A 27,937-nucleotide genomic window follows, 5' to 3' on the forward strand; every position below is an offset into this window, starting at 1 on the left:
TACTTTTTAAAATCCAATCTCCTAGTCTATGCCTTTTGATTGGTGAGTTTAGGCCATTAACATTCAGGGTTATTATTATTGAGACATAATTTGTATTCCCAGTCATATTTGTTTACTTTTGGTATTTAACTTGACTTGGTTTCTTCTTTGATTAGTATTTCCTTTAGTGTAATACCTCCCTTTGCTGATTTTCATTGTTGTTTTCGTTTCTTCCTCATGGAATATTTTGCTGAGGATGTTCTGTAGTGCAGGCTATCTAGTTGTAAATTCTTTTAACTTTTGTTTATCATGAAAGGTTTTAATTTCATCAGCAAATCTAAAGCTTAATTTTGCTGGATATAGATTTTTTGTTGGCATGCATTTTCTTTCAGAGCTTGATATATGTTGTTCCATGATCTCCTGGCTTTGAGGGTCTGGGTTGAAAAATCTGCTGAGCTACGTATTGGTCTCCCTCTATAAGTGATCTGACTCCTCTCTCTTGCAGCTTTTAAGATTCTCTCCTTATTCTGTATGCTAGGCATTTTCATTATAATGTGCCTTGTTTTGGATCTGTTGTGATTTTTACATTTGGTGTCCTGTAAGCCTCTCGTATTTGATTTTCAAATTCATTCTTCATGTTTGAAAAATTTTCTGATATTATTTCATTGAATAGATTGTTCATTCCTTTAGTTTGGAACTCTATGCCTTCCTCTATCTCAATAATTCTTAAATTTCTCTATGCCTTCCTCTATCTCAATAATTCTTAAATTTGGTCTTTTTTATGTTATCCCATAATTCTTGAATATTCTGCTCATGGTTTCTTACCATCTTCACTGTGTGGTTAACATTCTTTTCAAGATTATATATTTTGTCTTCATTGTTTGAGGTCCTGTCTTCCAAGTGATTTAATTTGTTGGTGATGCTTTCTATTGAACTTTTAATTTGGTTTATTGTTTCTTTCATTTAAAGGATTTCTGTTTGTTTTTTTTAGAACCTCTATCTCCTTATTGAAGTAATCTTTTGCTTCCTGTATTTGCTTATGTAGCTCTCTATTGAAATGATCTTTTGCAGCCTGTATTTGCTCTCTTATATAATCCTTTAATTTACAGAACATTTTAATTATGTACATCCTGAAATCCTTCTCTGCCATTTCTTCTATTTTGCTGGTCATGGATTCTAATAATGTATTATCTTGGTTTGTTGGGGCACTTTTTTTTCCCCCTGTGGTGCTGAGGATTGAACCCAGGGCCTTGTGAATTCGAGGCAAGCACTCTACCAACTGAGCTGTATCCCCAGCCCTGTTCCCTTGTTTTTGTTTTTGTTTTCATGTTGTTTGTGTGTGTCTTCCCTTCCAACACTGCAGATCCGAGGCATTACAGTTTTTACCCCATAGGCTAATAGTGTCGGTACAGGTTTCTAATACCTCTCCTTTAAGGGGGAGAACAATGTGAACAAATCCCAATGCAAACAATATACAACATTAAACCAAATAGCTGCTATTAAGATGTTTATGGTTTTGTCACAATATACAGAAATAGTACATTCAATTATTATCTACAATATAAACAGTAGGTTTGCAAAAGAGTCTACAGTTTCTGATTATGAACAAAGAATTGGGTGAGGTGTAGGATGAGATATTGAGGGTGTAGGAGGTGAGAATATAGAGTTTTTCTATTTTAGAAAGCATGGAAGAGGAGTATAAATAAGTTGGTCAGTAGCAGGAGAAGAGAGAAAAAGTGATTTTGGGGAGACAAGTAAGTGGCAAGACAGTAGAGTACAAAAACCAAACAAACATATATATTAAGAAAAGTAAAATATGTAAAAATAGGAGATAAAAGACTATACAACACCACTGTAATATACTATTCAGACATCCCAGTCCTCAGTAGCCTAATTCATGTAAAGCACTTGGTTTCACAAATGTTGGGGAATGTGATGGCAGGAGAAGAGAGAGAAAAAAAAATCTCAAAGGAAGACACAAGTATTGTTTTGGTTGGAGATCAGTATTTTTCCAGCTTTCCTTCTCATCCAATAGGTGGGGTTGTCTGTTGTTTGCTGCTATCTCTAACCTCAGGATGGTGACGGTTATTAGGGTGGGAGGGTTGGTCCAAGGATTTCTTTTGGGGCCTCTTCCTGTGATGTGGGCACCTGCTCTTATCTCCTTACATCCCCTGTAGACCTCACAATTCCTGGTCTCTATTTTAGTCTCCAAACTGTATCTCACTTACCCTCTCCCTCTCTACTTCCCAATAAGGAACCTTTCTCTAGAGGTTTTAAGGGGTGCGCTCTGGGAGCTGTACACCTATTGTGCAGAGCTGTTTTATATTGGGCAGCTCAGGATGCGATTTTGCTACCCAGGTTTGTGACCCGGTTTTGTGAGCTACAGACTGGCCCTGTAGCCACAGGCACTGTGCCAGGTTAGTGGCTGCCAGGGAGAGGTGGGAGTTGGGGACTTTCCGTACTTTGATAATAACACCCTGCTGGTGTTCCAAGCTGGGAGTTGTCCAACTAAAGATGGTGAGGAAGGTGTCTCAAGATGGAGGTGGCTGCTTCAAGCAATGGGGTGTAGGGGGTCACGTAGGGCTAGGCGGGCGGTGACGTTGAGCAGCGTGTACAGAGAAGCAGTTCTGTGGCGTTCAGTATTGTGGCTGGCGGCTGTCTGTGTACCCAGTGCAGTGACCCCAGTTGCAGGTAGCCACGAGTAGGGGACTGTGCAGTAGTTGCAGTGTCCCAAGTTGGAGGGGACCAGAAGAGTCCCACATGGGGATCACACGGGAATGGCGACCGGGTGTCCTGCGTGGGATCAGTGATTGGGATTCCTGTGGGGGTGGGCATCCAGGAGTCCTGTGCGGGTGCTAATGCCGGGTGGTCCTACTTGGGTACCTGGAGGACCTGTGTAGGTGTGTGGCCTGGAGTCCTGTGCTGATGCTGAGGCCTAGAGACCTGTGCAGCATGGTGGCGACAGTGTTTCCTGCACAGGAGCAGCTGTCGGGGTCCTCTAATCACTCGAAGAGAAACATTATTCCCACTGCTTGAATCCCAAGTCCATGAGTGACACAGAATGCAGCCTCCCTCTAGCCTGCCATTTTACATCCTTCAAAAGGAGTCCTTTAGCAAAAGGTAACCACAGATCTTAATATGACTGAGGAGCAATCTTCAGCCATACCATTCTGAATGTACCTGATCTCATCTGACTGAAGAAAAACAGGTAACAATCTTACAAGAAAGAAAAAATAGTGTCAACCTGGTGGTGCAGGCCTGTAATCCCAGCGGCTCAGGAGGCTGAGGCAGGAGGTTCGTGAGTTCAAAGCCACCCTTGGCAACTTAGTGAGGCATTAAGCAACTCAGTGAGACCCTAAATAAAACACAAAAGAAGGGTTTGGGATGTGGCTCAGTGGTTAAGTGCCCCTGAGTTTAATTCTCATACCCCCGCCCCCCAAAAAAGTTGGGGGAAAATAATAGATTGCTGCACTAAGAGACAGAATTTCTTGGGCTTCCTGTACTCCTATATATCTTTGTAGGTCTGCCAAGAACAGCCCTGACCATTCTTTATTTGGGCCACTTTTCAGAGAAAAGAAACCTTTAGGAAGGAGGGAATGTTTTCCTCTAGGACTTGAAGAAGATTAAGCCAATTCGCTTACTAGCCATAAAAGTGTTGGATCACCTAAACTCACTGTTTTTTCTCTCAGGACCCTCTACATTGCCCCTGTGGCCAATATGGAGCTAAGGAGGACCAACACACAACACAAATAATCAATTGGTCAGGCTTCTTGCTGTGCCATGAGTAGTATAAACCTTCTGTTTTTGACCTAGGAATTTTATGTCTTCTGTTTAAGAGATTGACCTATTAAGTCCCAAGTTTTCAGTTCTGTGAATATTTCAATGAAATTGACATAGGTGCATTAAAATAGGTTGGAAATCCTAATCTAGAACTTATATATCCTTTATTATCATTAAGATAAAAAATGTGGATTGTCCTATAAATAGGACACTGGAACAATATATATAAACTATCCTATAATAGGACATTGGGCAAATATGATTCCTTTCATACATTGCATAATATAAAAAGAAGTGACTTTAATGATTATTCAATAATTAATTTTGGTGGAAATGAGCAAAAAACTTCAAACAAAAGGTTACATTTTTGATAAGTTGTTGCCAGTTTTACATGACATGACTTGTTTTGACATCATTCTTGCTCTTGCTATTTCAGAATATTATAGCTTCTCATGTCAAATCAGATGTCATCTTAGCAGTAGTACGTCTAGGAGTATTAACTTTTCTTTCTCCTGATGGTTTTCATTGCATCATTCCAGGTATGCCAAGCAGGTACCACTTTTGAAATCCAACAAATTTATGAGATATTTCTTATCTTTGTTCAAAAATTTGTGAATAATCCATGCATTTATGACACACATGTTAATTATTCAAGTGAAAATATCCAGTACCATCTCTTACTTTTATAGAGATGGAATATTTGGAACCCAGCCATCATGTTGATCCACACCACTATTGATATACATTGTGGTTGAAACACATTGACTCTGCTCTTTAATTTTTTTCCATTGTTGAACTTTGCCAAGTGGTTCCTTAGTCTGGTAGTTTGTTCTAACGATGATATATTTATTATTCAGCCACTTTACAGGAAAATGTCATTATTTTTGCTGAATCTGTTATTATACGACCCTCTTTCTTGTATTTTCATTACTGTTGTCAGTTTCAGAGGACATTTGTTTAGTCTGTTTTCCCTCATGGTGCCTGTGGCCTGGGATTCAATTCCTAAAGTTTTAACAACAAATTATAGCCAGTGAATAGACTGTTGAAGATCACAGTCTGATTGTAGATTATTTATTACTTAAAGCGTTTATAAAACTACCTTATTCCCAATGCAAAAGGTCATCATGGCACAGTCCTTCTTAAGTACTTTTTCCACAATACAAATCAAAGTTATAGCAATATCCCAATACTCTGCACAGTGCCTGGAATTTATAACCAAATCTTATGGGCTTACCTCATAAACTGTTTTAGCAAATTATGTCTATAATGTCTAATAATCATTGCTTCTTCTGTCAAATGTTCTTCAAAGATATCAAGTTTCATGAATGACTTTTGAATCATATTTATTAGAGGATCAATTTTAAAATATTTTCTTGTCCTTCATACTGCAAAAAATATATGTTAGCAAATGATTTCTTGACATTTCATTTTTAATGATAGATATATCCAAATCTTCAACATTGACCAATAGTTTCATGTGGAGGGTAATTTATGCTATCCTGAAAACATAACAATTCCTAAAAATGTTTTAACTTATTACATTAAGTACTTCAAATTAATTCTTATGTTTTGCAGAAGCGCATACAGTTTCTTTAACAATATAATTGTATATTTGGGGCTTCAATATTTCTTTAGAAATCTCCACCAAGCTTAATACTCCAAGAATTTTTCTCACTGAGAATTCATAATAAGTGTTTTCTCTAAATATTATTTAAAGTTTTTGGATGCTATTGATTGCCAAACAGGTACTGACTTGTATAATTTTCACTTTTTACCTAGTGATATCTGCCAATTTTCTTTTTTCCCTGAGGACAGATAGAAGAATCAATAGCAGTAACATGAACATCTTCACTATCATCATACCTTCTATTTTGGCAGCTAGGTCAGATGTTTCAATATATAACTCAAGAGGACATGGAATATCTTTCACTATTGGTTCACCAGTTTCACTATCCCATCAGCTTCATTGTTGTCAGTTAAATTATTTACATCTGATAGAATTATTACTGTACCAGATGCTTCAATATTCTCATCTTCAGAATATTTATTCAGCAGTTCCTCAGTTTCTTCTAGTGTTAGCACTTGAACACATTCTCACTTGTCAAAACATTGTAGACAAGTCACAAGTAACAAGTTAGAGTTTGCCAGGCGTCAGTGCACTACACTACAAATGACTATGCCCTGTACTTGGTCCCTTTGTTCAGTTGAATATTTAGCAAAAGGAATTTGTGCAGTAAAGTTTGTGCCATTATAAGTATAAAATATTTTCAAACACTCTAATCATCACCTATTTACTTTTCTCAAAAGAATAGAACTCAGAGATACCATAAATGGCATATTTGTTGCTCAATTTATATATATATATATATATATATATAGAGAGAGAGAGAGAGAGAGAGAGAGAGAGAGAGAGACAATGGGACTGAATGTGTTAATTTATTAGTATGTATGTAGGGTAAAATCAAATCACAAATCTGAAAATTGTGTGAGACAATTAAGCAATTAAGAACTTTAGGCCTCTTAAAAGGAATTTGTTCAAGGGGTTTCTGAAGCAGGCTATTAGGGAACAAAGGTAGGAGGAAACAGAGGGTACAGTATCAGGATATTGAACAGTGATTAAGTGTTTGAGAGGTGTTTAATGTCACAAGTAGGTATGCACATAAATACATCATGGAGACAGTATTCCAAATTGGGTTGGAAAAAAAAAATTAACAATGTTCCTTTCCTACTAACTCTGTTAACTTCACCATTAGATGAATATTAAATTGTTTCAAGCATAATAAAAGTGACACATCACCTCTCCATAATCTTTGCATGTGGCTCAGACAATCACATGACACGTTTTACTATCAGTGTGGATGAAGCTTGTTGCGTTTGGGAGACAGAAGTGACATTTGGTACTTTTTAAATCTTTCCTCCCCTTTTCAATATATCTTCAGACCAAAGTTTGTTAATAGTCATTTTTCATTTCACTGAAGTATGTAAAATCCTGCTGTAAAGTATGTTTAAGTGAAAGAAAAATTAGTTAAACCAGGGTGTGGACAGCTGCTGGTGAGAGAGACACTTCCAAGGAAAGAATTTCGGCGATACTATGTTTGTTATTGCCCCCATCCTGCTGCTTTTTCATCCCTTGATTTGATGGCAGACTCTGAACATAATGAACTCAGAATACGAATGCTACAGCCACACAAATTGGAGCTTTTCAAAAAGGTGAGCCACAAAATAATTCTATTCTACATTGATGTCATTAAATTCTAGAGTCTGCTGTCATCACATTCTGTGTTGTTGCCATGTTAGTTTCACATGCAGCTTAAGCATTCATCTTCTGACTTTTTCCACCTACACAAGGCATTTTATGGCTTAAAGATGATGATCTAGAAAGGAAGGGAAGACAGTTTGGATTAAAGTTAACATGGGAAAATGCTTAAGGTAAGCCCTTAAAAACAAAACAAAATAAAACCAAACATAACACTCCATGTGTTTCATGCTTCGTGTGCTAAAGAACATTGAAAATATTCATAAGACAAGCGTTAGTGCTTGCTTTAGTTTCCCACAATAACAGGAGTGTCTGTATATTTAGTTGGAACATCCTCTACAGAGAGGTTCTGCTTCTCCCACAGTTAATATTTTTAATACAAATCAGTAAACAGGATATAAGAATATATTACTTCTTTAAATATGCTAGTTTAATAGTCTTGAACAGATGTTGTAATTTATTATTTTTAAAAACATAAGTTCTATTTTTCTTCCTGGGGATCCTTTAGTCCTGGGGGCCTTTCATGGATCTCCTTTATTTTTCTTTCCACCTTCTCCTCTGAGTCTTTCAATTTCCTTCCCCAAGCTTTAGGAGAAGTGGGCAGGTACTTACAGAGGTGGTCTTCTATCTACTCATGCCTTCTTTGGGGTACATCTGTATGACCACCAACTTCAGCTACCTTATTTTTCTTATTCCCTATTGTTTCCCTATTGGGTAAGGTGGATATTATTCCTCAGGAGGCTTGGCAGGTCTCCACTTTGCTCCCTATTTTTTTTCCCTCATTTGACCCTTTTTTCACTCTAGCTGCTGCAAAGAGGACCAGAACTTCCAACCAAATTGTACTGAAGATCAAGTTACTTCACACCCCCAGCATCATGAAGCCTCTTCTATTTTACGACAACATAAATTTCTTAATCTTAAAACATATCGTCCTTCTGCAACATATGAAGTCAGTTCAGCCACAGGAAGTAGAAAATTATCTCATCCATCAGATACATCTACTCATTCAATTCTCTATGCAAGAAGACAATCTTTATCTGATAGACTTAGAAAAAGCAATCTTTCCCTTTATCAGAGACAAAGTAGAGCTAATTTTGATTCTCAAGAAAATGAAGATGATTCAAAATCTTCAGGCCATTTTGGTGCCTTTAGATACCGAAGACGTCTTTCTTCCCCTAAACTCAGTATAGTTTCCTATTATAATACTAACATGTTTTTTGATCCTCAACCAAGAAGTCGGGAGAAGTTTAACTCAAATGAAATTAAAATCTTTTCTAGAAGACAAAGTCATCCTGGTACAGAAAAACGTATAAGCTTCTCTAAGCCTGAATATAGCTTTTTCAATTTAGAAGCAAAAACTATTTCTTCACCCCATGGTAACACTGCTGACAGAGCCTCCCTTCAACAAGACATGGCATCTTTCTTTTCTCTTCCAACTATTAATTCATCTGCCTCTATAGCAAATAAATTTGCCATTGCTGTTGAAGAAAGTGACCATTTAAGTAAAGAGTCAAAAGACTCCCCTCATTTCAAGTCTCACAGTCACAGCACCAGTCATTCTCCAAGTATGACTCAACAGCGTCTTTCTCAAACTTCCCCTATCTTCCATAAAGTTGGATATTCTTCATCTTATAAAAATTCCAATAGCTTTGCCCTATCTCAAAGTGAAGTTACTTCAGGCCCCTTTGAAGAGGAAAATATTTCTGTCTCCTCCCAAGATGAAGACAAACCTTCGCCTATTGAAATTCAGAAGATAAGGTCATCTCAGATTTTATTCTGTCTTAGAAGGGCAGCTTAAATCAGATTTCACACCAGTTACACACCAGAGTCTGTAGAAATCAGTGGTTGCTTTTTTTATAGAAGTTTCCTCTCCCCACTAAGCTTCACTGCATTTTCTGAAAAAGATTCCTACAGTGTAGTCTAATTACAGTAATTTTGAAAGTTAGTTTATTGACGTTATTGGAATATAGAAGTAAAAAATGACTGTCTCAGAATTTTTTAAGATTATTCCTTAAAGGTTGACTAGTCCCAAATTTCTAAGGGATACATTTGTGGTGTGAAAATAACAACAAACTTATAGGTTATATAAATGAGTACATTTCAGTGCCTTCTTTTTTCCTACTCTAATCATTAAACATAATATTCTTACATAACTTGTAGAGCTATGTTGATCAATTCACACAATTAAATTTTTATCAGGCTTGCTAGCTATACATCTCATGTCATACTGATAATGTTTTTATTAACTCAAGAATTAAATTATAGACAATCATGGTGGCACATGCCTGTAATCCCATTAGCTTGGGAGGCTGAGGCAAGAGGATGGCAAGTTTGAGACCAGCTTTAGCAAGTTAGAGCAGCAATAAGCAATTTAGGGAGACCCTGTCTTAAATTTTTTTAAAAAATAAAAAGGGCTTGGGAATAGCTCAGTATTAAAGTGCCTCTGGGTTCAATTCTCAGTACAGCCACCCCTACTGTTAAAGAATCAAGTTATAAGTAAACAATATTTAATGCAAATATGTAGAATATTTAGAAACAAGATATTTTAAGTAAATTTTAAATATACATTTTAATATGCCTTCATATACGCACAAATCTGAAGATTCAAAGAACTCTGAAATCAGAGATAAGAAGTATGTATGTCAGTATCCCAAAATGGTATTTTTAAAAGTATTTTACAGATATCTTTCATTAAACAAAAATTATATTTATCAAAATAACTAAGTGAAAAATGAATATAAGCAATTAAAGATATTGAAGTTAGAATATAGTTAAGGCTTTTTAAGAGGAAAGGAATTTGCATTATTTTCAATGATTTATCATATTAAATGCTTTCCAAATCTATATCCTTAGGCTAAGATGTTGTTTTTATATTTATGGTTTTCTCTTCCCCTTAGTATATATTCTTTTAAAATATTTTTTTTCAATTTTAATTTTTTTTAGTTGTGATGACATACATATCACAAAATTTATCATTGTTACCATGTTTAAATGTACAGGTCAGTGTCATAAATACATTTACTTTGTTGTACAACCTGCACCATCATTAATCTCTACAATTCTTTTCATTCTGCAAAAATGAAACTGCACTCAGTAAACAATAACTCTCTCCTTTCTTCTCTCCCCCAGTTCTTGTCAATAGCCATTCTACTTTCTAAGATTCTGATTAGTTCATAGTGCCTTATATAAGTAGAATTGTATAGTATTATAGAGACTGCTTTGCTTCACTTAGCATAGTGTCCTCAAGGTTCATCCATGTTGTAGCATATGTCAATGTTCTTTTTCAAGGTTGAATAATTTTCTATTGGGTGTGTGTACCATATTTTGCTTATTCATTCATCTATCAATGGACAATCTGAGTTGCTTTTATGTTTGAACAGTTGTGAATAATACTGCTATGAACATAATTGTGCTAATACCTCTTTGAGACCTTACTTTTAATTCTTTTGAGTCTATACCCAGAAGTGAAATTGCTGGATCATCAAGTAATTCTATTTTTAATTTTGGGGGAACACATTGTTTTTCATTGTTGCTGCACTATTTTATATTCCCACCCAGAGTGCACAAGACTCCAATTTCTCCTTTACTTTGCAAAAAATTGTTGTTTTGTTTTATTATAGTGGCCATCCTAATGGGTTTAATTTGGTATCTAATTTTGGTTTTGATTTACATATCCCTAGAAATTAGTGGTGCTGAGCCTCTTTTGATCTGATCACTGGACTTTGTAGGTCTTCTTTGGAGAAATATCTGTTCAAGTCCTTTGCCCATTTTTTAAATCAGGTTCTTTGCTCAGTTTTTGTTGTTGAGTTTTTTGAGTTCTTTGTATATTATGGATTTTTGGCCCCTAACTACAGATATATATGACTTTCACATATTTTCTACCAATGTGTGGATTGCCCTTTTACTTTGTTGATCGTGTTCCTTGATGCACAGAAGTTTTATATTTTGATGTAGTTCAGTTTATCCATTTTTTCTTATATTGTCTGTTCATTTGTTCTTGTATCCAAGAAATCATTGCCAAATCCAATGCCATGAAGTTTTTTTCTGTTTTCTTCTAAGAGTTGTATAGTTTTGGCTTTTGAAATTAGGTCTTTGATATATTTTGAGTTGATTTGAGGGACTGATGTTAAGTAAAAATCCAGCTTCATTTTTTTTTTTTTTTTTTGGCATGTAGATATCATTTTCCCAACACTCTTTGTTAAATGTACTGTCTTTTCTCCATTAATAGATCTTGGCATCCTTGTCAAAAATCAGTTGGACAAATATGTGTGGGTTTACTTCTGGGATCTATATTATAATCCATTGGTCTACATTTTTGTTTTTATGGCAGTACCAAACTGCTTTAATTGCTGTAGGTTTGTTGTAAGTTTTGAAAAGAAGAAATGTGAGATCTTCAATGTTGTTCTTCTTTTTCAAAGATTGTTTTGACTACTGAGGATCCCTTGAGATGCCAAATGAATTTCAGAATAGATTTTTCTATTTCTATCAAAAAATTATTGGTATTCTGAGAGGAATTGCATTGAATATGTAGATCACTTTGGGTAGTATTGACATGTAAATAATATTAAATCTTCAAGTCATAACATGGTGTATCTTTCCATTTCTGTCTTCTTTAGCATTCTTCCAGCAATGTTTTATTGTTTTCAGCATACAAGTCTTTCCTTAATTAAATTTATTTTATGCTTTATAAATTAGATTATTTTTATAATCCTTTTTATATAACTTATTGTTAGTGTATAGAAATACAACTGAATATTTTTTATTGATTTTATATCCTGAAACTTTGCTGAATTTATTATTTTTAAAAAGTTTTATTTTGTATGTGGAATCTTTAGGGTTATTTTTTCCCCTACATGTAAAATCATGTTGTCTGCGAAAGGAAGATTATTTTGCTTCTTCTTTTCTAATTTGGATACCTTTTATTTCTTCATCTTACCTAATTGCTCTGACTCAGACTTCAAGAACTATGTTGAATGAAAATGCAGGCACCCTTGCCTTGCACCTGTTTCTAAAGGAAATGTTCTCAGTATTTCTCCATTAATTATGATATTATCTGTAGGCTTTTCATATGTAGTCTTTACTATGTTAAAGTTGCTTCTATTTTTAACTTGTTTAAAATTTTTATCATGAAAGGGTGCTGAGTTTTGTTAAATGCTTTTTCTGATTTAAGGGAGATGATAATGTGGCTTTTCCCCCATCATTTTGTTAATATGATATATTATTTTGGTTTGATTTTAGTATTTTGAACTATCCTGGCATCCCACGAATAAATCCTACTTGGTCATGGTGTTTACTCATTCTAATGTATGTTCTGTTTGCTAGCATTTGAGGACTTTTTTGCATCAATATTCATCAGGGATAATTCATCAGGGATAATCATCAGGGATATCTCTGGCTTTGGTATCAGGATGATGCTGACCTCACAGAATGAATCTGGAATTGTTTTCTCCTCTTCCATTGTTTTGGAAGATTTTAAGGAGGACTAATGTGTATTCTTCGTTAAATGTTTGGTAGAATTCAAGAGTGAAGCCATCTATCTAGTCCTGGATTTTGCCTTGCTGGATGGTTTTTGATTATTGATTCAACCTTCTTACTAGTTGTATGCCTGCTCATATTTTGTTTCTTCCTGATTCAGTCTAGAAATATGTGCGTTTCTAGGAATCTGTCCATTTCATCTAGGTTGTCAATTTATTGATATACAATTCTTATAATCCTTTTTATTTCTATAAAATGAGTAGAAGTATTTCCCCTTTAATTTCTGATTTTGATCAAGTTTACCCTTTTTTCCTTAGTCTGGATTTGTCAATTTTGTTGATCTTTCTAAAGAATAAACTCTTGGTTTTGTTGATTTTTTTCTGTTTTTTTTTTTTTAGTCTTATTTGTTCTAATCTCCATTTTATTTAGTTTATTTGTTCTAATCTCCATTTTTTATTCTTTCTATTATCTTTAGGTTTAGTTTGTCCCTTTTATTAATTTCATAATGTGTAAACTTAGATTTTTGATTTGTAATCTTCTTTTGTAATGTAAGCATTTACAGCTATAAATTTTTTTATTGTCACTCACTGCCTTTGGTGCATCCCATAAATTTTGGTATGTTGTGTTTTCATTTGTATTTTACTCAAGATAGTTTTCTAATTTCCATAAAGGTTTCTTCTTTGGCTCATTGGTTGTCTAAGAGTGTGTTATTTAATTTTCACATATTTATGTGTTTTGTTCAGTTTTCCTTCTATTGATTTCTAGTTTCATTTCATTATGATCAGAAAGATAGTTTGTATGATTTAAATATCTTTAAATTCACCAAGACTTTTTTGTGGCCTAACATATTATCCTTCCTGGGGAATGTTCCATATGCACTTGAGCAGAGTGCCTATTCTATTATTAATATGAAGCAAAGACTGTGAGTGTCTCTTAGGCCTTCTAGGCCTATAGTAATGTTAACATCATCTGTTTCCTTATTTTTCTTCAGACTGATTGTTCTATCCATTGAAATATGGCATTGAAGTCTTTTTATTATTATTGTACTATTTCTTCCTTTAATTCTGTCCAATTTTGCTTCATATATTTCGAAGCTATAATGTCTTATAAAACCTTACATTTTATATGGCTATAGGATGTGGATATTTATTATTATTATATCTTCTTAGTGAATTGATCCTTTTGTTATTATATAATGTCCTTTGTCTCTTGTCACAGTTTTTACTTAAAGTCTATGCTTTGTGATATTCGTATAGCTACTCCCACTTTATTTTTTGTTACCATTTTCATAAACTAGCTCTTTCTATCCTTTTACCTTTAACCTACATGTGTCCTTAAAGTGAAATTCTCTTATAGACAGCATATAGTTGGATCCTTATTTTTTTTTTATCCATTCTGTCAATATATGACTTTGGTTGAGGAAGTTAATCCATTAATATTTGAAGTAATTAATGATAGGAAAGGACTTACTATTGCCATTTTGTTATTTGATTTCTGTATGTCTTATGCATATTTTTGTCCCTTACTTCCTCTACTACAGCCTTCCTTTGTGTTGATTTTTTTGTAATGATGTGTTTTGATTTCCTTTTGCATATGTTCTTTATGTATTTTGTTTGTGGTTGTCATGGAGACTACATACAACAAAAGTTATAACAATCAACTTTAAACTGGTATCAATTTCAATTGCATACTAATATTCTACTCCTTCATAGTTCTACCCTTTCCCATTTGTGTTGCTGATGTCACAAATTATATCTTTTTTGTTTTGTAACCATTAATATAGATTCACAATTATTTTAACACTTTTATCTTTAAGTCCTAAAAAATAACAAAAAGTGGAGTTTCAACCCAAAATTATAATAATTCTGGTTTTTGTATTTGTTCAATTACTTACCTTTACAGGAAAACCTTACATTTTTATATGGCTTCAAATTACTAAGATCAACTTGAAGAACTCCCTTTAATACTGCTTATAGAGTAGGTGCAGTGGTAAATAACTCACTTATCTTTGTTTTTCTGAGAGTAGGTTGATTTCTACCTCATTTTTGAAAGACAATTTGGAGTTATTATAGGATCTCAGTTAACTTTTTTTTTCCCTTTCAGTACTAAAAATATATTATTCCATTACCTTCTGGCCTGCAAATTTTCTGCTGAGCAATTCACTAATAATCTTATTGAGGATCCCTTACATGTGATAAGTTTCTTTGGTTACTTTTGAAATTCTCTTATGTTTTTTCTTTCAATAGTCTGAGTATGGTATGTTTTGGTGTGGATATCTTTGAGTTTATACTACTTGGAGTTTCCATCAAGTGTCTTGTATTTGTATTTCCTTGTCTACCCTCAAATTTGTTTGTTTTTGTTGTTGTTGTTGCTTATTTTGTTTTGTTTTGCTTTTGTTTTTTCAAATAAGCTCACTGCCCCTGTACCTCTCTTCTCTCCTTCTAAAACCCCATAATGGGTATTTGGTCTGCTTCGTGGCATCCCATGAACGGCTTAGGCTCTGTCCACACTTCTCCATTTTTTAATTCTTTTTGCTCCTCATAATCAATATTTTCAAATGACCTGTCTTCAAGTTTGTCTATGCTTTTTGCAGTTGTATTTTTCAACCTTGTGGGGAAGCAGAAGATTTTCTCAAGTCTTTTTTTCAGTATGTACTTCTATTGGACCTGAATGTGTATGTGCTTATACATTTTTACCACTTCTCCCCATATACATGACTGTTTAAAAAAATCTTAATTTACCTGAGTCTCATCCCTGTATCTCCTCGGAGACTTAGATATTCAGTTGTATTCCTCTGCCCATAATCTCTTGGACCTATGCACCCACAAGCCTGTGGTCCCTCTATAACTCACATGTACTACAGTGCCCATTCACTGCTTTCAGTAGCCTCTAACATGAATCCAAACTATGCCTTGCAAGACAGAAACCCATTTCTCAGGAAGCTGCCATACAGGCCATAACACTGCAGACAAGTTCCATTATTTTTCTTCTGTCCTGAGTGAGAATCCAGGAATAGGACAGCTTCTTTTCAGCCATGCCACATGAGAGAAGGGGTGTGACAAAAATTAGCAAAAATGTGAAATTTCCATCGATTTCAGCCTTTTCTTGTTTGGACATTTACTTGGTTGTTGCAAATCCTGTATCTAGATCTCCTGCAAAGTGATTTCACTGTGTTTTTCCCTTTGGTGTTTCCAAGGAGGAATTGAGGGACTGTTCCAATGCATATAATTACTGATATACTTCTATAAATCTACTATTTTATTTTCACAGAAAGTAATTTCCTTTTCTTTTTTAATAATGCAACTATACCTTCAAAGATGCTGTTGTTGCTAGGGAAATAAGTAGTTGATCATACATAATTGAAATAAGGAACAAGATACAATCCTTCTTAAAATTCACAGCAGAAAATAGGACAAGAAAAGTAATAAATTTGACATTTTAAAGTGATCTTCTTCAGACCTGATAAGAGGCTATTGAAAAAAATAGATTTGACATTAGATAATCTATGAAATGCCTTTTGGGGGTGGTTGAAGAAGTAGTAAAAATCCAATCCCTAACCCAAGATTAATAGATATAATTAAATTTTCCTGATCATGTTTGTATGTGTCCTATTGTTTAAAAATTGGCTTTCAGAACTCTCTCACAGTTTTCTGAGAAATGCCCATTTTTAAATAAAAGATCTCTGTCCAAAGTAGGAAAGCAGTTTTCTCTCACTTTGTGTCTTTAATGTGGAGAAGAGACTTTCCCAGATGTTTCCTTTGTTTTTTGATCCAGTATGCATATTGCTATGCCAATACCATATTGACCTAATTTCCATAGCTTCATCCTTTTTACTGTGACCCTGCTATCTGTTATTCAAGATTGTCTTGGCTCTTCTTGCAATTACCCTTTCATATTAATTTTAGGGTCAGGTTAAGTTTCATAGCCAAATTTCATTGTGTTTCTGCTTAAATTGCTTTAAAAGTGTAGCTGAATTTGGGGTCATATGAAGTTGTTTAATATTAAATTTTTCTGTCCATGGATATATTTTTCCACTTAGGTATTTTATAACATCCTCAAATGATAATTTTGTCATTTTCTCCAGAAAGATTATTAAAAAACTGGAATTTTATATGAAAAATTGTGCTCTATATGTATAATATATGTGCCCTATAGTATAATATATATTCTGCTGTAATATATAACAGATTTTTTAAAACTTGAATTTTTTCATAGATACCTTTTATTTTATTTTGTGCTGTCATAAATGCTATATTTTATAAAACTGTATTTCTAACTTGCTTTATAGAGTTTAGGAATACAGTTGTATTTCAAGGATTGATTAGAAACCTTTACTTTACTAGTTAATTACATATCTGTAAATTATTTTAGATTTTCTATCCTATTGAAAAATCTCCAAATAGTGACAATCCTGTTTCTACTTTCCCAATTAGTATAATTCTTATTTCTTTTTCTTTTGATTTCGTATGACCAGGCCCTCCAGTATAATGTCGAAAAGAAACAGGAATACTGGAATTGTTGTCTCCCTGATTTTAAGGCTAATGCTTCACACCTTTATCATTAAGCATGAAATGTATTACAGTTTTTTCAACCTTTATCAGGTTTTGAAGTCCCTTCTTGTTTAAGGGGTTGTTATTGTTGTTATTGATGATGATGATGCTTTGTTGATGGTTGTTGTTGTTCTTTTGTTTTGTCCTGAGATTGTATAGGAGTTTGTTGGGGTGGGGAGATGTGGCAGAGAACTATGGAAATGATCATAGTTATTCTTATCTGTTACACTAGAGAAATTTCCTAATTTAAATTGTGCTTGCAATTCCTAGAATAAACCCAGTGTGGTTATGATGCATTCTTTCATGTTGGATTCTATTTTATTGAAGATTTTAAAATCTATTTTATATGACATTGACCCATAATTTTAATGTCTTATAACATATATATTTGATTTTTAATTATTTTTATTTATTCTAATTTGTTATATATGACAGCAGAGTGCAGTTCAATTTATGTTACACAAATAGAGCACAATTTTTCAATTCTCAGGTGGAACACAAAGTAGAGTTTCACCATTTGTGTTCTCATATATGTACTTAGGGTAATGATATCCATCTCAATCCACCATCTTTCCCACACCCATGGCCTCTCCCTCCCCTTTGCCCTACCTAAAGTTTGTCTATTCCTCCCATGCCCTCCTCCCATCCCCATTATGAATCAGAATCCTTATATCAGAGAAGATATTTGGCATTTGGATTTTTGGGATTGGCTTACTTCACTTAGCATTATATTCTCCAACTCCATCCATTTACCTGAAAATGCCATGATTTTATTCTCTTTTAATGATGAGTAATATTCCATTGTGTATATATACCACATTTTTTTTATCCATTCATCTTCTGAAGGGTATCTAGGGTGGATCCACAATTTACCTATGGTGAATTGTGCTGCTGTAAACATTGATGTGACTGTGTCCCTGTAGTATGCTGTTTTTAAGTCCTTTGAGTATAGACTGAGGAGAGGGATAGCTGGGTCAAATGGTGGTTCCATTCCCAGTTTTTCAAGGCATCTCCATACTGCTTTCCAGATTGGTTGCATCAATTTGCAGTCCCAACAGCAATGTAAAAGTGTGCCCTTTTCCCCACATCTTCGCCAACACTTATTGTTGTTTGTATTCTTAATAGCTGCCATTCTGACTGGAGTGAGATGAAATCTTAGAGTAGTTTTTATTTGCATTTCTCTAATTTCTAGAGATGTTGAACATTTTTTCATATGTTTGTTGATTGATTCTATATCATCTCCTGAGAAGAGTCTGTTCAGTTCCTTGGCCCATTTATTGATTGGGTGATTTGTTGTTTTTGTGTTAAGATTTTTGAGTTCTTTATATATTCTAGAGATTAGTGCTCTAATTGATGTGCGTGTGGTAAAAATTTGCTCCCATTCTGTAGGCTCTCTATTCACTTCACTGATTGTTTCTTTTGCTGAGAAGAAGCTTTTGATTTGAATCCGTCCCATTTATTGATTCTTGATTTTAATTCTTGTGCTATAGGAGTCTTATTAAGGAAACCAGGGCCTAATCTGACATGATGGAGATTTGGACATACTTTTTGTTCTATTAAGTGCAGGGTCTCAGGTTTAATCCCTAGGTCCTTGATCTACTTTGAGTTGAGTTTTGTGCATGGTGAGAGATAAGATCTTAATTTCATTTTGTTGCATATGGATTTCCAGTTTTCCCAGCACCATTTGTTGAAGAGGCTATCTTTTCTACAATATATATTTTTGGTGCCTTTGTCTAATATAAGATATCTGTATTTATGTTGGTTTGTCTCTTGTGTCCTCTATTCTTTACCATTGGTCTACAAGTCTATTTTGATGTCAATACCATGCTGTTTTTGTTACTATAGCTCTGTAGCATAGTTTAAGGTCTGGTATAGTGATGCCACCTACTTCACTCTTCTTGCTAAAGATTGCTTTGACTATTCTGGGTCTCTTATTTTTTCAGATGAATTTCATGACTGCTTTTTCTAATTTATTGGAATTGTGTTAAATCTGTATAGTGCTTTTGTAGTATGGTCATTTTGACAATATTAATTCTGCCTATCCAAGAACAAGGAAGATCTTTCCATTTTCTAAGGTCTTCTTTAATTTCTCTCTTTAATGTTCTATAATTTTCACTGTACAGGTCTTTCAGTTCTTTGGTTAAATTGATTCCCAGGTGTTTTGTTTTTTGTTTTGTTTTTTTAGGCTATTGTAAATGGTATAGTTTTCCTCATTTCTCTTTCAGAGGATTTGTCACTGACATATAGAAATGCCTTTGATTTATGGGTATTGATTTTATATCCTGCTGCCTTGCCATATTCACTCACTAGTTCCAGAAGTTTTCTGGTGGAATTTTTTGGGTCTTCTATGTATAGAATCATCATCAGCAAATAGTGCTAATTTGAGTTCTTCTTTTCCTATCTGTGTTCCTTTAATTTTTTTTTTTTTTGTCTAATTGCTCTGGCTAGAGTTCAAGAACTATGTTAAAGAGAAGTGGTGAAAGAGGGCATCCCTGTCTTGTTCCAGTTTTTAGAGGAAATACTTTAATTTTTTTCTCCATTTAGAATGATGTTGGCCTGGCGCTTAGCATAGATAACTTTTACAATATTGAGGTAAGTACCTGTTATCCCTAGTTTTTCTAGTGTTTTGAACATAAAGGGGTGATGTATTTTGTCGAATGTTTTTCTGCATCTATTGAGGGGATCATATGATTCTTATCTTTAAGTCTATTGATGTGATGAATTACATTTATTGATTTCTGTATGTTGAAACAACCTTGCATCCCTGGGATGAACCCCACTTGATTGTGGTGCACTATCTTTTTGATATGCTTTTGTATTTACTTTGCATTTTATTGAGAGTTTTTGCATCTGTGTTCATTAGAGATATTGGTCTGAAGTTTTCTTTCTTTGATGTGTCTTTGTCTGGTTTTGGAATCAGGGTGATATTGGCCTCATAGAATGAGTTTGGAAATGTTCCCTCTTTTTCTATTTCATGAAATAATTTAAGGAGTATTGGTATTAGTTCTCCTTTAAGGTTTTTGTAGAACTCAGCTGTCTATCCATCTGATCCTAGGCTTTTTGTGGTTGGTAGGCTTCTGATGGTGTCTTCTATTTCATTGCTTGAAATTGATCTGTTTAACTTGTGTATATCATCCTGATTCAGTTTGGGCAAATCATGTGACTCTAGAAATTTGCTGATGCCTTTGTAATTTTCTATTTTATTGGAGTACAAATTTTCAAAATAAGAAATTTTTTAAATTATTTTCTGTATTTCTGTAGTGTCTGTCATGAAATTTCCTTTTTCATCACAGATGTCAGTAATTTGAGTTTTCTCCCTCCTTCTCTTTATTAGCATGGCTAAAGGTTTATCAATTTTATTTATTTTTTCAAAGAACCAGCTTTTTGTTTTGTCAATTTTTTCAATTGTGTCTTTTGTTTCAATTTATTTGATATCAGCTATAATTTTAATTATTTCCTGTCTTCTACTGCTTTAGATGTTGATTTGTTCTTCTTTTTCTAGGGCTTTGAGATGTAATGTAAGTTCATTTATTTGTAAGTTCATTTCATATATTAAATTTCCTGTTAAGCATACAATTGACTTTTTCTTCTTTTGAGGAATGAACTCCATGCAATGAACTTTCCTCTGAGTACTGCCTTCATAGTGTCCCAGAGATTTTGATTATGTAGTATCAGTGTTCTCATTTACCTCTAAGAATTTTTTAATCTCTTCTTTGATGTCTTTTGCAACCTGTTGTTCTTTCAATAACATATTATTTAGTCTCCAGGTGTTGGAGTAGCTTCTATTTTTTATTTTATCATTGATTTCTAATTTCATTCTATTATAATCTGATAGAATGCAGGCTAGTATCTCTACTTTTTTGTATTTGCTAAGAGTTGCTTTGTGGCATAATATATGGCCAATTTTAGAGAAGGATCCATGTGCTGCTGAGAAGAAAGTGTAATCGCTTGTTGATGGATAAGGTATTCTATATATGTCAGTTAAGTCTAAGTTTATTGATTGTTTTATTGTGTTCTGTAGTTTCTTTGTTTAGCTTTTGTTGGAAGATATATCGGTGGTGAAAGAGGTGTGTTAAAATCACCCAGAATTATTCTATATCTGATTTTGTTTACAGATATACTAACTTTATAAAATGAGATGAATGATATCACTTCTTTTTTCCATAGAAGAGTTTGACTAAGTGTGGAAAGCCACCTGTGAAGTGAAATGTGTAAGGACCTTTTCAACATTGAAGCCAGTGAAGGGGTAGATCCAGTATTTGGGAACTTATAGTGGCACTCGCACTATTAAGACCACCCAATACAAGTGAACTCCCCCTCAGCTCTTCCCTTAAAGGTCCTGCGCAGCAAGGGAGATGGGTGTGACCTGTTAGAAACTGAGCACCCTACCTGCCCCCACCTGTATCCTGTTTTGGTGAAGAACTTTCTATCAAATCTCTTTGATCTGTTCTGATATAAATAAACTGGGTGTGGGCCCTGTTCTTTGTCAGAAGTTGTACCCATCTGGTCAGATTGGCCCGTGGTTGTCCCCATTCTGAAACTATATTTCTGTTTTCTGTGGTTATTTCATAGTACTACTTTTCTTAGCTTTTATTTCTCAGCCAACCCATTCTTCTGGAGGAGAACCCTTTCCCTCACCATGCAGGATGTGAGCGAGAACTAAGTCTAATTCTTTGGATATTTGGTAGAATTTGTTATACAACTGTTTTTTTTGTGTGTGTGTATGTGTGTGTGTATGGAAGGGGAGGAGAAAGAGTAGATATATAATTCTGAGTTTGTTTATTTAATGTCTAAAGGAATATTCAAGTTTCTATTCTTATAAAGAATAATAGATTTACTGAGATATTATATACGTACCATAAAATTTCCTGTTAAGCATACAATTAATTGGGCACTTTTTATTTGGTCATGGAGTTGCCCATTTTTAAGTTGGATATTTCTTTATTGTTGAGTTGTAACAGTTCTTTTTTAATATATAGTCCTTTCTCAAATATAAGATTTATAAGTATTCTCTCCTATTCTGTGGAGTATCAGATTATTAATTCATATGGTTTTTTTCCTAAGAGTTTTTTAGTTTAGATCTTATATTTAGTTTTTTGATACATTTTGAGTGAATTTTTATATATAATATAAAAGTTCAATTTCATCCTCTTGCATGTAGATATTCATTTGTCCCAGCCCAATTTATTGAAGAGTATTGCCTCCTCTGCTAAATTGTCTTCAAAATCTTGTCAAAATAATTGACCAAAAATGTAAAGACTTATTTCCAGACTCTTAATTCTTAATAGATTCTTAATGTCTAGTCCATATGTCTATCCTTATGCAGGTACCACACTCTCTTGATTACTGTAGCTTTGTAGTATATTTCCAAATCAGAAAGTATGAGGCCTCCACTTTTTTTCTTCTTTAACAAGAATTTTGACTATTCTTGGTCCTTTGCATTTCCATAAGGGACACAAACAAACACACACACACCACACACACATAACATATATATCTGATATATATGTTAGATACACTTTGAGATCATTGTAATGGAATATTTTCTTTAATTATGCTTTTTAGGTATATTTGGTACTTTTTAGATATATTTGCCCTTTTTAAAATATTTTATTTAGAGATGGAGTCTCACTAAGTTGCTCAGTACCTCACTAAGTTGCTGAAGCTGGCTTTGAACTCATGACCCTCCTGCCTCTTGAGCCATTGGAATTACAGGCATGTACCACATATGCCAGACTTCCATAGGAATTTTAAGATCAGTTTTCCAATTTCTGGGGGGAAAATTCCAGATGAAATTTAATAGGAATTGCTTTGAATCTGTGGTTAAATTCAGGAGCATTTCTGTCTTAATAGTACTATCTTAATAATCTTATAATGCTACTTAATAGTACTGTCTTTCAATTCACAAACATGAAATTTCATTTTAGACTTATTAGATCTTATTTAATTTCAACAATGTTTGTAGTTTTAATAAAGTCTTGGAATTCTTTATTAAATGCATTTCTAAGAATTACTTTCTTTTTTAAAAAAATGTTTTTGTAGTTATAGATGGACAGCATGCCTTTATTTTATTTGTTTATTTTTATGTGGTGCTGAGGATCGAACCCAGTGCCTCACACGTGCAAGGCAGGCCACTGAGCTACAGCCCCAGCCTCAAGAATTGTTTTCTTATAAATCATATCACAGATCAAATTGTTTTCTTCATTTCGTCTTTGGAATGTTCATTGCTTTATAAAAATTCAGTTCATTTTTGTTCATTGATCTCATATCCTGTAACCCTTCTCAACTTTTTATTTGTTCTAATAGGGGGTACAGGTGATGTGTGTGTGTGTGTGTGTTCCATAGAATTTTTTGTATACAAGGTGATGTTACCTATGAATAGAGATAATTTTACTTCTTTCTCTTCTAATCTGGGCACTGTACCAATACCACACTCTTTCCTTGTTATTGCTTCATAATAGGTCCTATTATCTGGTAAAGTAAGTTTTCTACTCTTGTTCCTTTTTTTTAATAATGATTTGGCTGTTCTAGACTTTTCACTTTTACATATAAGTTTTAGATCATCTTATGAAATTCTATTAAAATTCTTATTAGACTTATAAAATTGGCCTTCGATTGAATCTGTATATTGCTCTGAGAGAATTCAAATATTTATGATGTTTGGTCTTCTTAGCCATGAATATGGTGTTATTTGTCTCTGAGCTTAGGTCATTTTATAAACATCTTTTAATGCAACTTTTATAAATTTTCTCCATAGTATTTCACATTGTTTTTTATTACCTTTATTCCAAGATGTTAGATACACTCTGAGATCATTGTAAATGGAATATTTTCTTTAATTATGCTTTTTAGGTATTTTTATGTTACTGATATATATGAATAAAATTGATTTTCATATGTTAATCTTATATCCAGCCAATTTATATCCAGCTGAACTCATATATTTTATAATTTGCAACTTATTTGGGGTTGTTATGTAATTAATCATATTGCCTACAATAATAAGGTTACATTTAAGTAAACAAGGATGTGAAATAGTCAAAAAAGTAAACTATGTGGATATTCAGGGAAGAACAGCAGGCAGAAGTAAAAGCAAGTACAAAAATCTTAAAGCAGGAAAGTGACTATGTGTTCAAGGAAGTCAAAGTTCCTGGAATGCTAAGCAAACAGAAAAGTGGTAGATGAGGTCAGAAGTATTGGACCAGATTATGTAGGGCCTTGTAGACTACTGTACAGACAAGTTTTACTCTGCTTTGGGCATCTGTGAGAGGAATTTAAGCAAAGGGTCACATGATTCAGGTTTTTGAAAATGCTTCTGTCTACTCTATTCAAAATAGACTAATAAAAGTCAAGAATTAAATCAGGGAGACATGATAGAAGGCCATTGCAGTAATTCAGGTGAGATGTTGGAGGTTTAGATCAGGGTGACACTGGGAGAGGTGGTTAGAAATGGCTAGATTCTGGGTACATTCTGAAGATAGAATCAACAGAATTTGCTAGATGGTGCTTAGGAAAAAAAAAAAAATCAAGGATGAGTCCAGGTGTTTTGTTTTGAATCATTGGGAAAACATGGTTTCCATTAGTAAAGAATGTTTTTTTAAGAAGTTAGATATCAGTTCATAAAATGTCTTCTTTATAAGGCCTTTGAAAGAAATTTGAGTCAGCATTTGGTAATAGTTGCAATTTTCCAAAGAACTCACTTTTATCTTTGTTTATATCTAATGAGAACTGCAAATTATATGACTGATTGCATTAGCTGCTCAAAAATGAAGAACCACATTTGTGTTCCTTGTAAAAAGGAAAAAATATATGTATCTTTTATTGACTGTATTCATCTTTGACCTTTTTTTTTTTTTTTGCTTTCCTCACTATTTCTAATTTGTTTTCTTATATATTATAAAATATAAGTGCCCCGTTTGGGCACTCGACACATGAGTTGATGAACCCAACTATCAGGAAGCATTCATTCTTATGGAATGAATGCTGACAAATTACAGCATATGTAGTAGATTAGTAAGCTATACAGTATATTAGAAGATAATATGTGCTATGTGAGTGGGGAGTCAAACATGATGAGGGAGATTGAAGGTGAGGAGTGTGTGAGTTCCTGTATTAAATAGAGTGACCTGGATGGGCTACACTGAGGAAACGACATTGGTGCAAAGATTTGAAGGAGGTGAGGGTGTAGTGTAGCTGTCTAAGGTAAGAGCATGGCATCAAAGCAGCATCAGAGCAAAGGTCCTGAGGTAGGACATGCTTGGCAGGCTTAAGGAACAGCGAGGAGGCCACAGTGGAGATGAATGAGTGAGAAGAGTGGTGACAAATGAAGTTAGAGAGGAATTGGGGTTGGGAGGCAAATTGTACAGGAACTGTTATTAGATCTTCAGCATTGTCTCTGTTGTCTACTGGGCACCAATTATAGTTCTATGTATGATTCGATTTGCATTTTAAAAGTATCACTCTGGCAATTATGCATAACTTTCATAGGAGTTAATGGTCATTTCTGCCATTTTAGGTATATTACAGCTAATACTGACACAGAAGAACAAAGTTTTCCAGGCACTAAGGCATTTAACACACATGTAGAAGAATTAAAGTTAGATGCCCTTCTTCAGAAGGCAGATCATTTACGTATGAATGAGTCTGGCAAGACGGAGAGTTTTGAACTACTTTGTGACTACAAAGAAAAGGTAAGAACTTCTGGGGTTATGGCTCAGTGGTAGAGTGCTTGCCTAACATGTGTGAGGCACTGGGTTCAATCCCTGGCACCACATGAAAAAACTAAAGAAACAAAGAAAAGGTAAGAACTTTTTGACAATATGTTGTTTTCATTTTTTTTACTTTATCTATCATCTTATTTATGTTATGTCACAGTTCACATAATGTAAATGATTGATGTGAAGTTTTTTAATAAAATGACTAAAATTTTTAAAAACTTAAGTACAAGATTTAATTAATAGGATATATCAAGATGGCAGAATAGAGAAGGTCACTTTCCTGGCTGTTCTGTGGTATGAAACCAAGAAAGTAGATAGGCAGTGTCTCAGCAAGGTCAGTGAATATAAAAAAAAAAAAAAGGCAGTACTTTACTGAAATTTAATACTGGATAGTCAAAGCAGATCAGAGACTCAGGAGGTTGGTTATAGTAAAGTTACAAAGAAATCCCCATGCCACAGCCACTGCCACAGCCAGAGAGGTCCCTATGTGAGCAAAGTGGAGGGATAAAGGAATTAAAGGAACCAGCATTTTTAGGAACCCTGAGACATGTCTGGGTATGGAAAGTTTATAGATCAAAAACACTGCCTGATTAAACTGAAAGGCATACTGCACAATATCCTCATGTGGGAAAGAAGCTGATTCTCTCCCTGTGGCATGTGGAAGACAAAGGAAGGAATAATTTTGCAGCCACTTCATGGGGGCCAGCAGCTGGGGGAGAAAATTCCTGGTAAACCTGAGTTTGGCCTGAAATACAAGTCTTGCAAACCCACATTGCACGACATAGAGAGTGCCTGTGTGACCAGGAAAAAATCAAATGTGGAGAAAGGTTTACACAGAGGAATATTGGTTGTGGAAACCTACCCAGCTCTCCCTTTCCCTGTCCCAATCCAGCTGCTTGCAGGATCAGCTGGGAGAGACATGCCTGGCCAGGAATTTGAAAGGGCCAGAGCAGGAGAAATTGAGTTTGGAGACTGAGCCCAAGACCAGGAAATGTTGGGTCTGCAGGTGACACAGTGGACTAAGAATTGGCTCCTCCACCCACAAGTGGAACCCAGGGGAGATCACTGGGGGGAAATCTTCCAGTGAAGACTCGCAATTGCTGAGCCCAGAGGTGTGCTGGCTTAAAATCTCCAGACCAATTTGCATTCTATGAAGAGCCTCCAGCATATCTAACCAAATATTTGGTTGATTCCCAAATATTTTATTTTCTTTGAAGCTACTGTGAATGGGATAGTTTTCCTTATTTCTCTTTCAGTTGATTCATCACTAATGTTTAGGGAATGCAATTGATTAATGTGTGTTGTTATATCCTGCTACTTTGCTGAGGTCATTCACTAGTTCTAGAAATTGTTGTTTTGGGGGTGTCTTCTAAATATAGAATCATGTAAGCAAAGTAAGATAGTTTGAGTTCTTCTTTTCCTATTTGTATCCCTTTAATGTCTTTCTTCTAATTGTTCTGGCTAGAATTTCAAGGACTATGTTGAATAGAAATGGTGAAAGAGTGTATCCCTGTCTTATTCCAAGTTTTAGAAGGAATGCTTTCAATGTTTCTACATTTAGAATGATGTTGGCCTTGGGTTTAACATATATAGCTTCTACAATGTTGAAAGATGTTCTTTCCCTAGTTTTTCTAGTATTTTGAGCATGAATGGATTTTGTATTTTGTCAAATTCTTTTTCTGCATCTATTGAGATGATCACATGATTCTTGTCTGTTAAGTCTGTTGATGTGATGAATTATGTTATTAATTTCTGTATGTTGACCCAACCTCGCATCTCTGGGATGAACCCCACTTGATCATGCTGCACTATCTTTGTAATATGTTTTTGTATGTGATTTGTCAGTATTTTATTAATAATTTTTGCATCTATGTCCATCAGGGATATTGGTCTGAAGTTTTCTTTCCTTGATGTCTTTGTCTGGCTTTGGTATCACATGCTTCAAAGAATGAGTTTGGAAGGATTCCCTTATTTTCAATTTCATAGAATGATTTGAGGAGGATTGGTGTTAGTTTTTCTTTGAAGGTCTGGTAAAACTAGGTTGAGAACCCGTCTGGTCCTGGGCTTTTCTTTCTTGGTAGGCTTTTGATGACATCTTCACTTTTATTGCTTGAAATTGATCTGTTTAAATTTTGTATGTCCTGTTGATTCAATTTGTATAGGCCATATGTCTCTAGAAA

General features: G+C 34.3%; 1 protein-coding gene across 4 annotated transcripts in view; it reads left to right on the forward strand.

Moving 5' to 3' along the window:
- The window catches only part of Rmdn2 (regulator of microtubule dynamics 2), an 87,516-nt gene that overhangs the window by 21,324 nt on the left and 38,255 nt on the right, over positions 1–27,937 (forward strand). For 3 of the 4 annotated variants that reach the window (XM_071601505.1, XM_071601506.1, XM_027933484.3), the window contains exon 3: positions 25,556–25,730. In XM_071601505.1, coding sequence (XP_071457606.1) covers positions 25,556–25,730 — 175 coding nt within the window. Of the gene's footprint in view, positions 1–7,171; positions 7,189–7,819; positions 8,774–25,555; positions 25,731–27,937 lie in introns of those variants that run through there. The other variant, XM_027933483.3, reaches the window with a different exon arrangement.

The sequence above is a fragment of the Marmota flaviventris genome, chromosome 14 (assembly GCF_047511675.1).
Source record: "Marmota flaviventris isolate mMarFla1 chromosome 14, mMarFla1.hap1, whole genome shotgun sequence".
Taxonomy (NCBI): domain Eukaryota; kingdom Metazoa; phylum Chordata; class Mammalia; order Rodentia; family Sciuridae; genus Marmota; species Marmota flaviventris.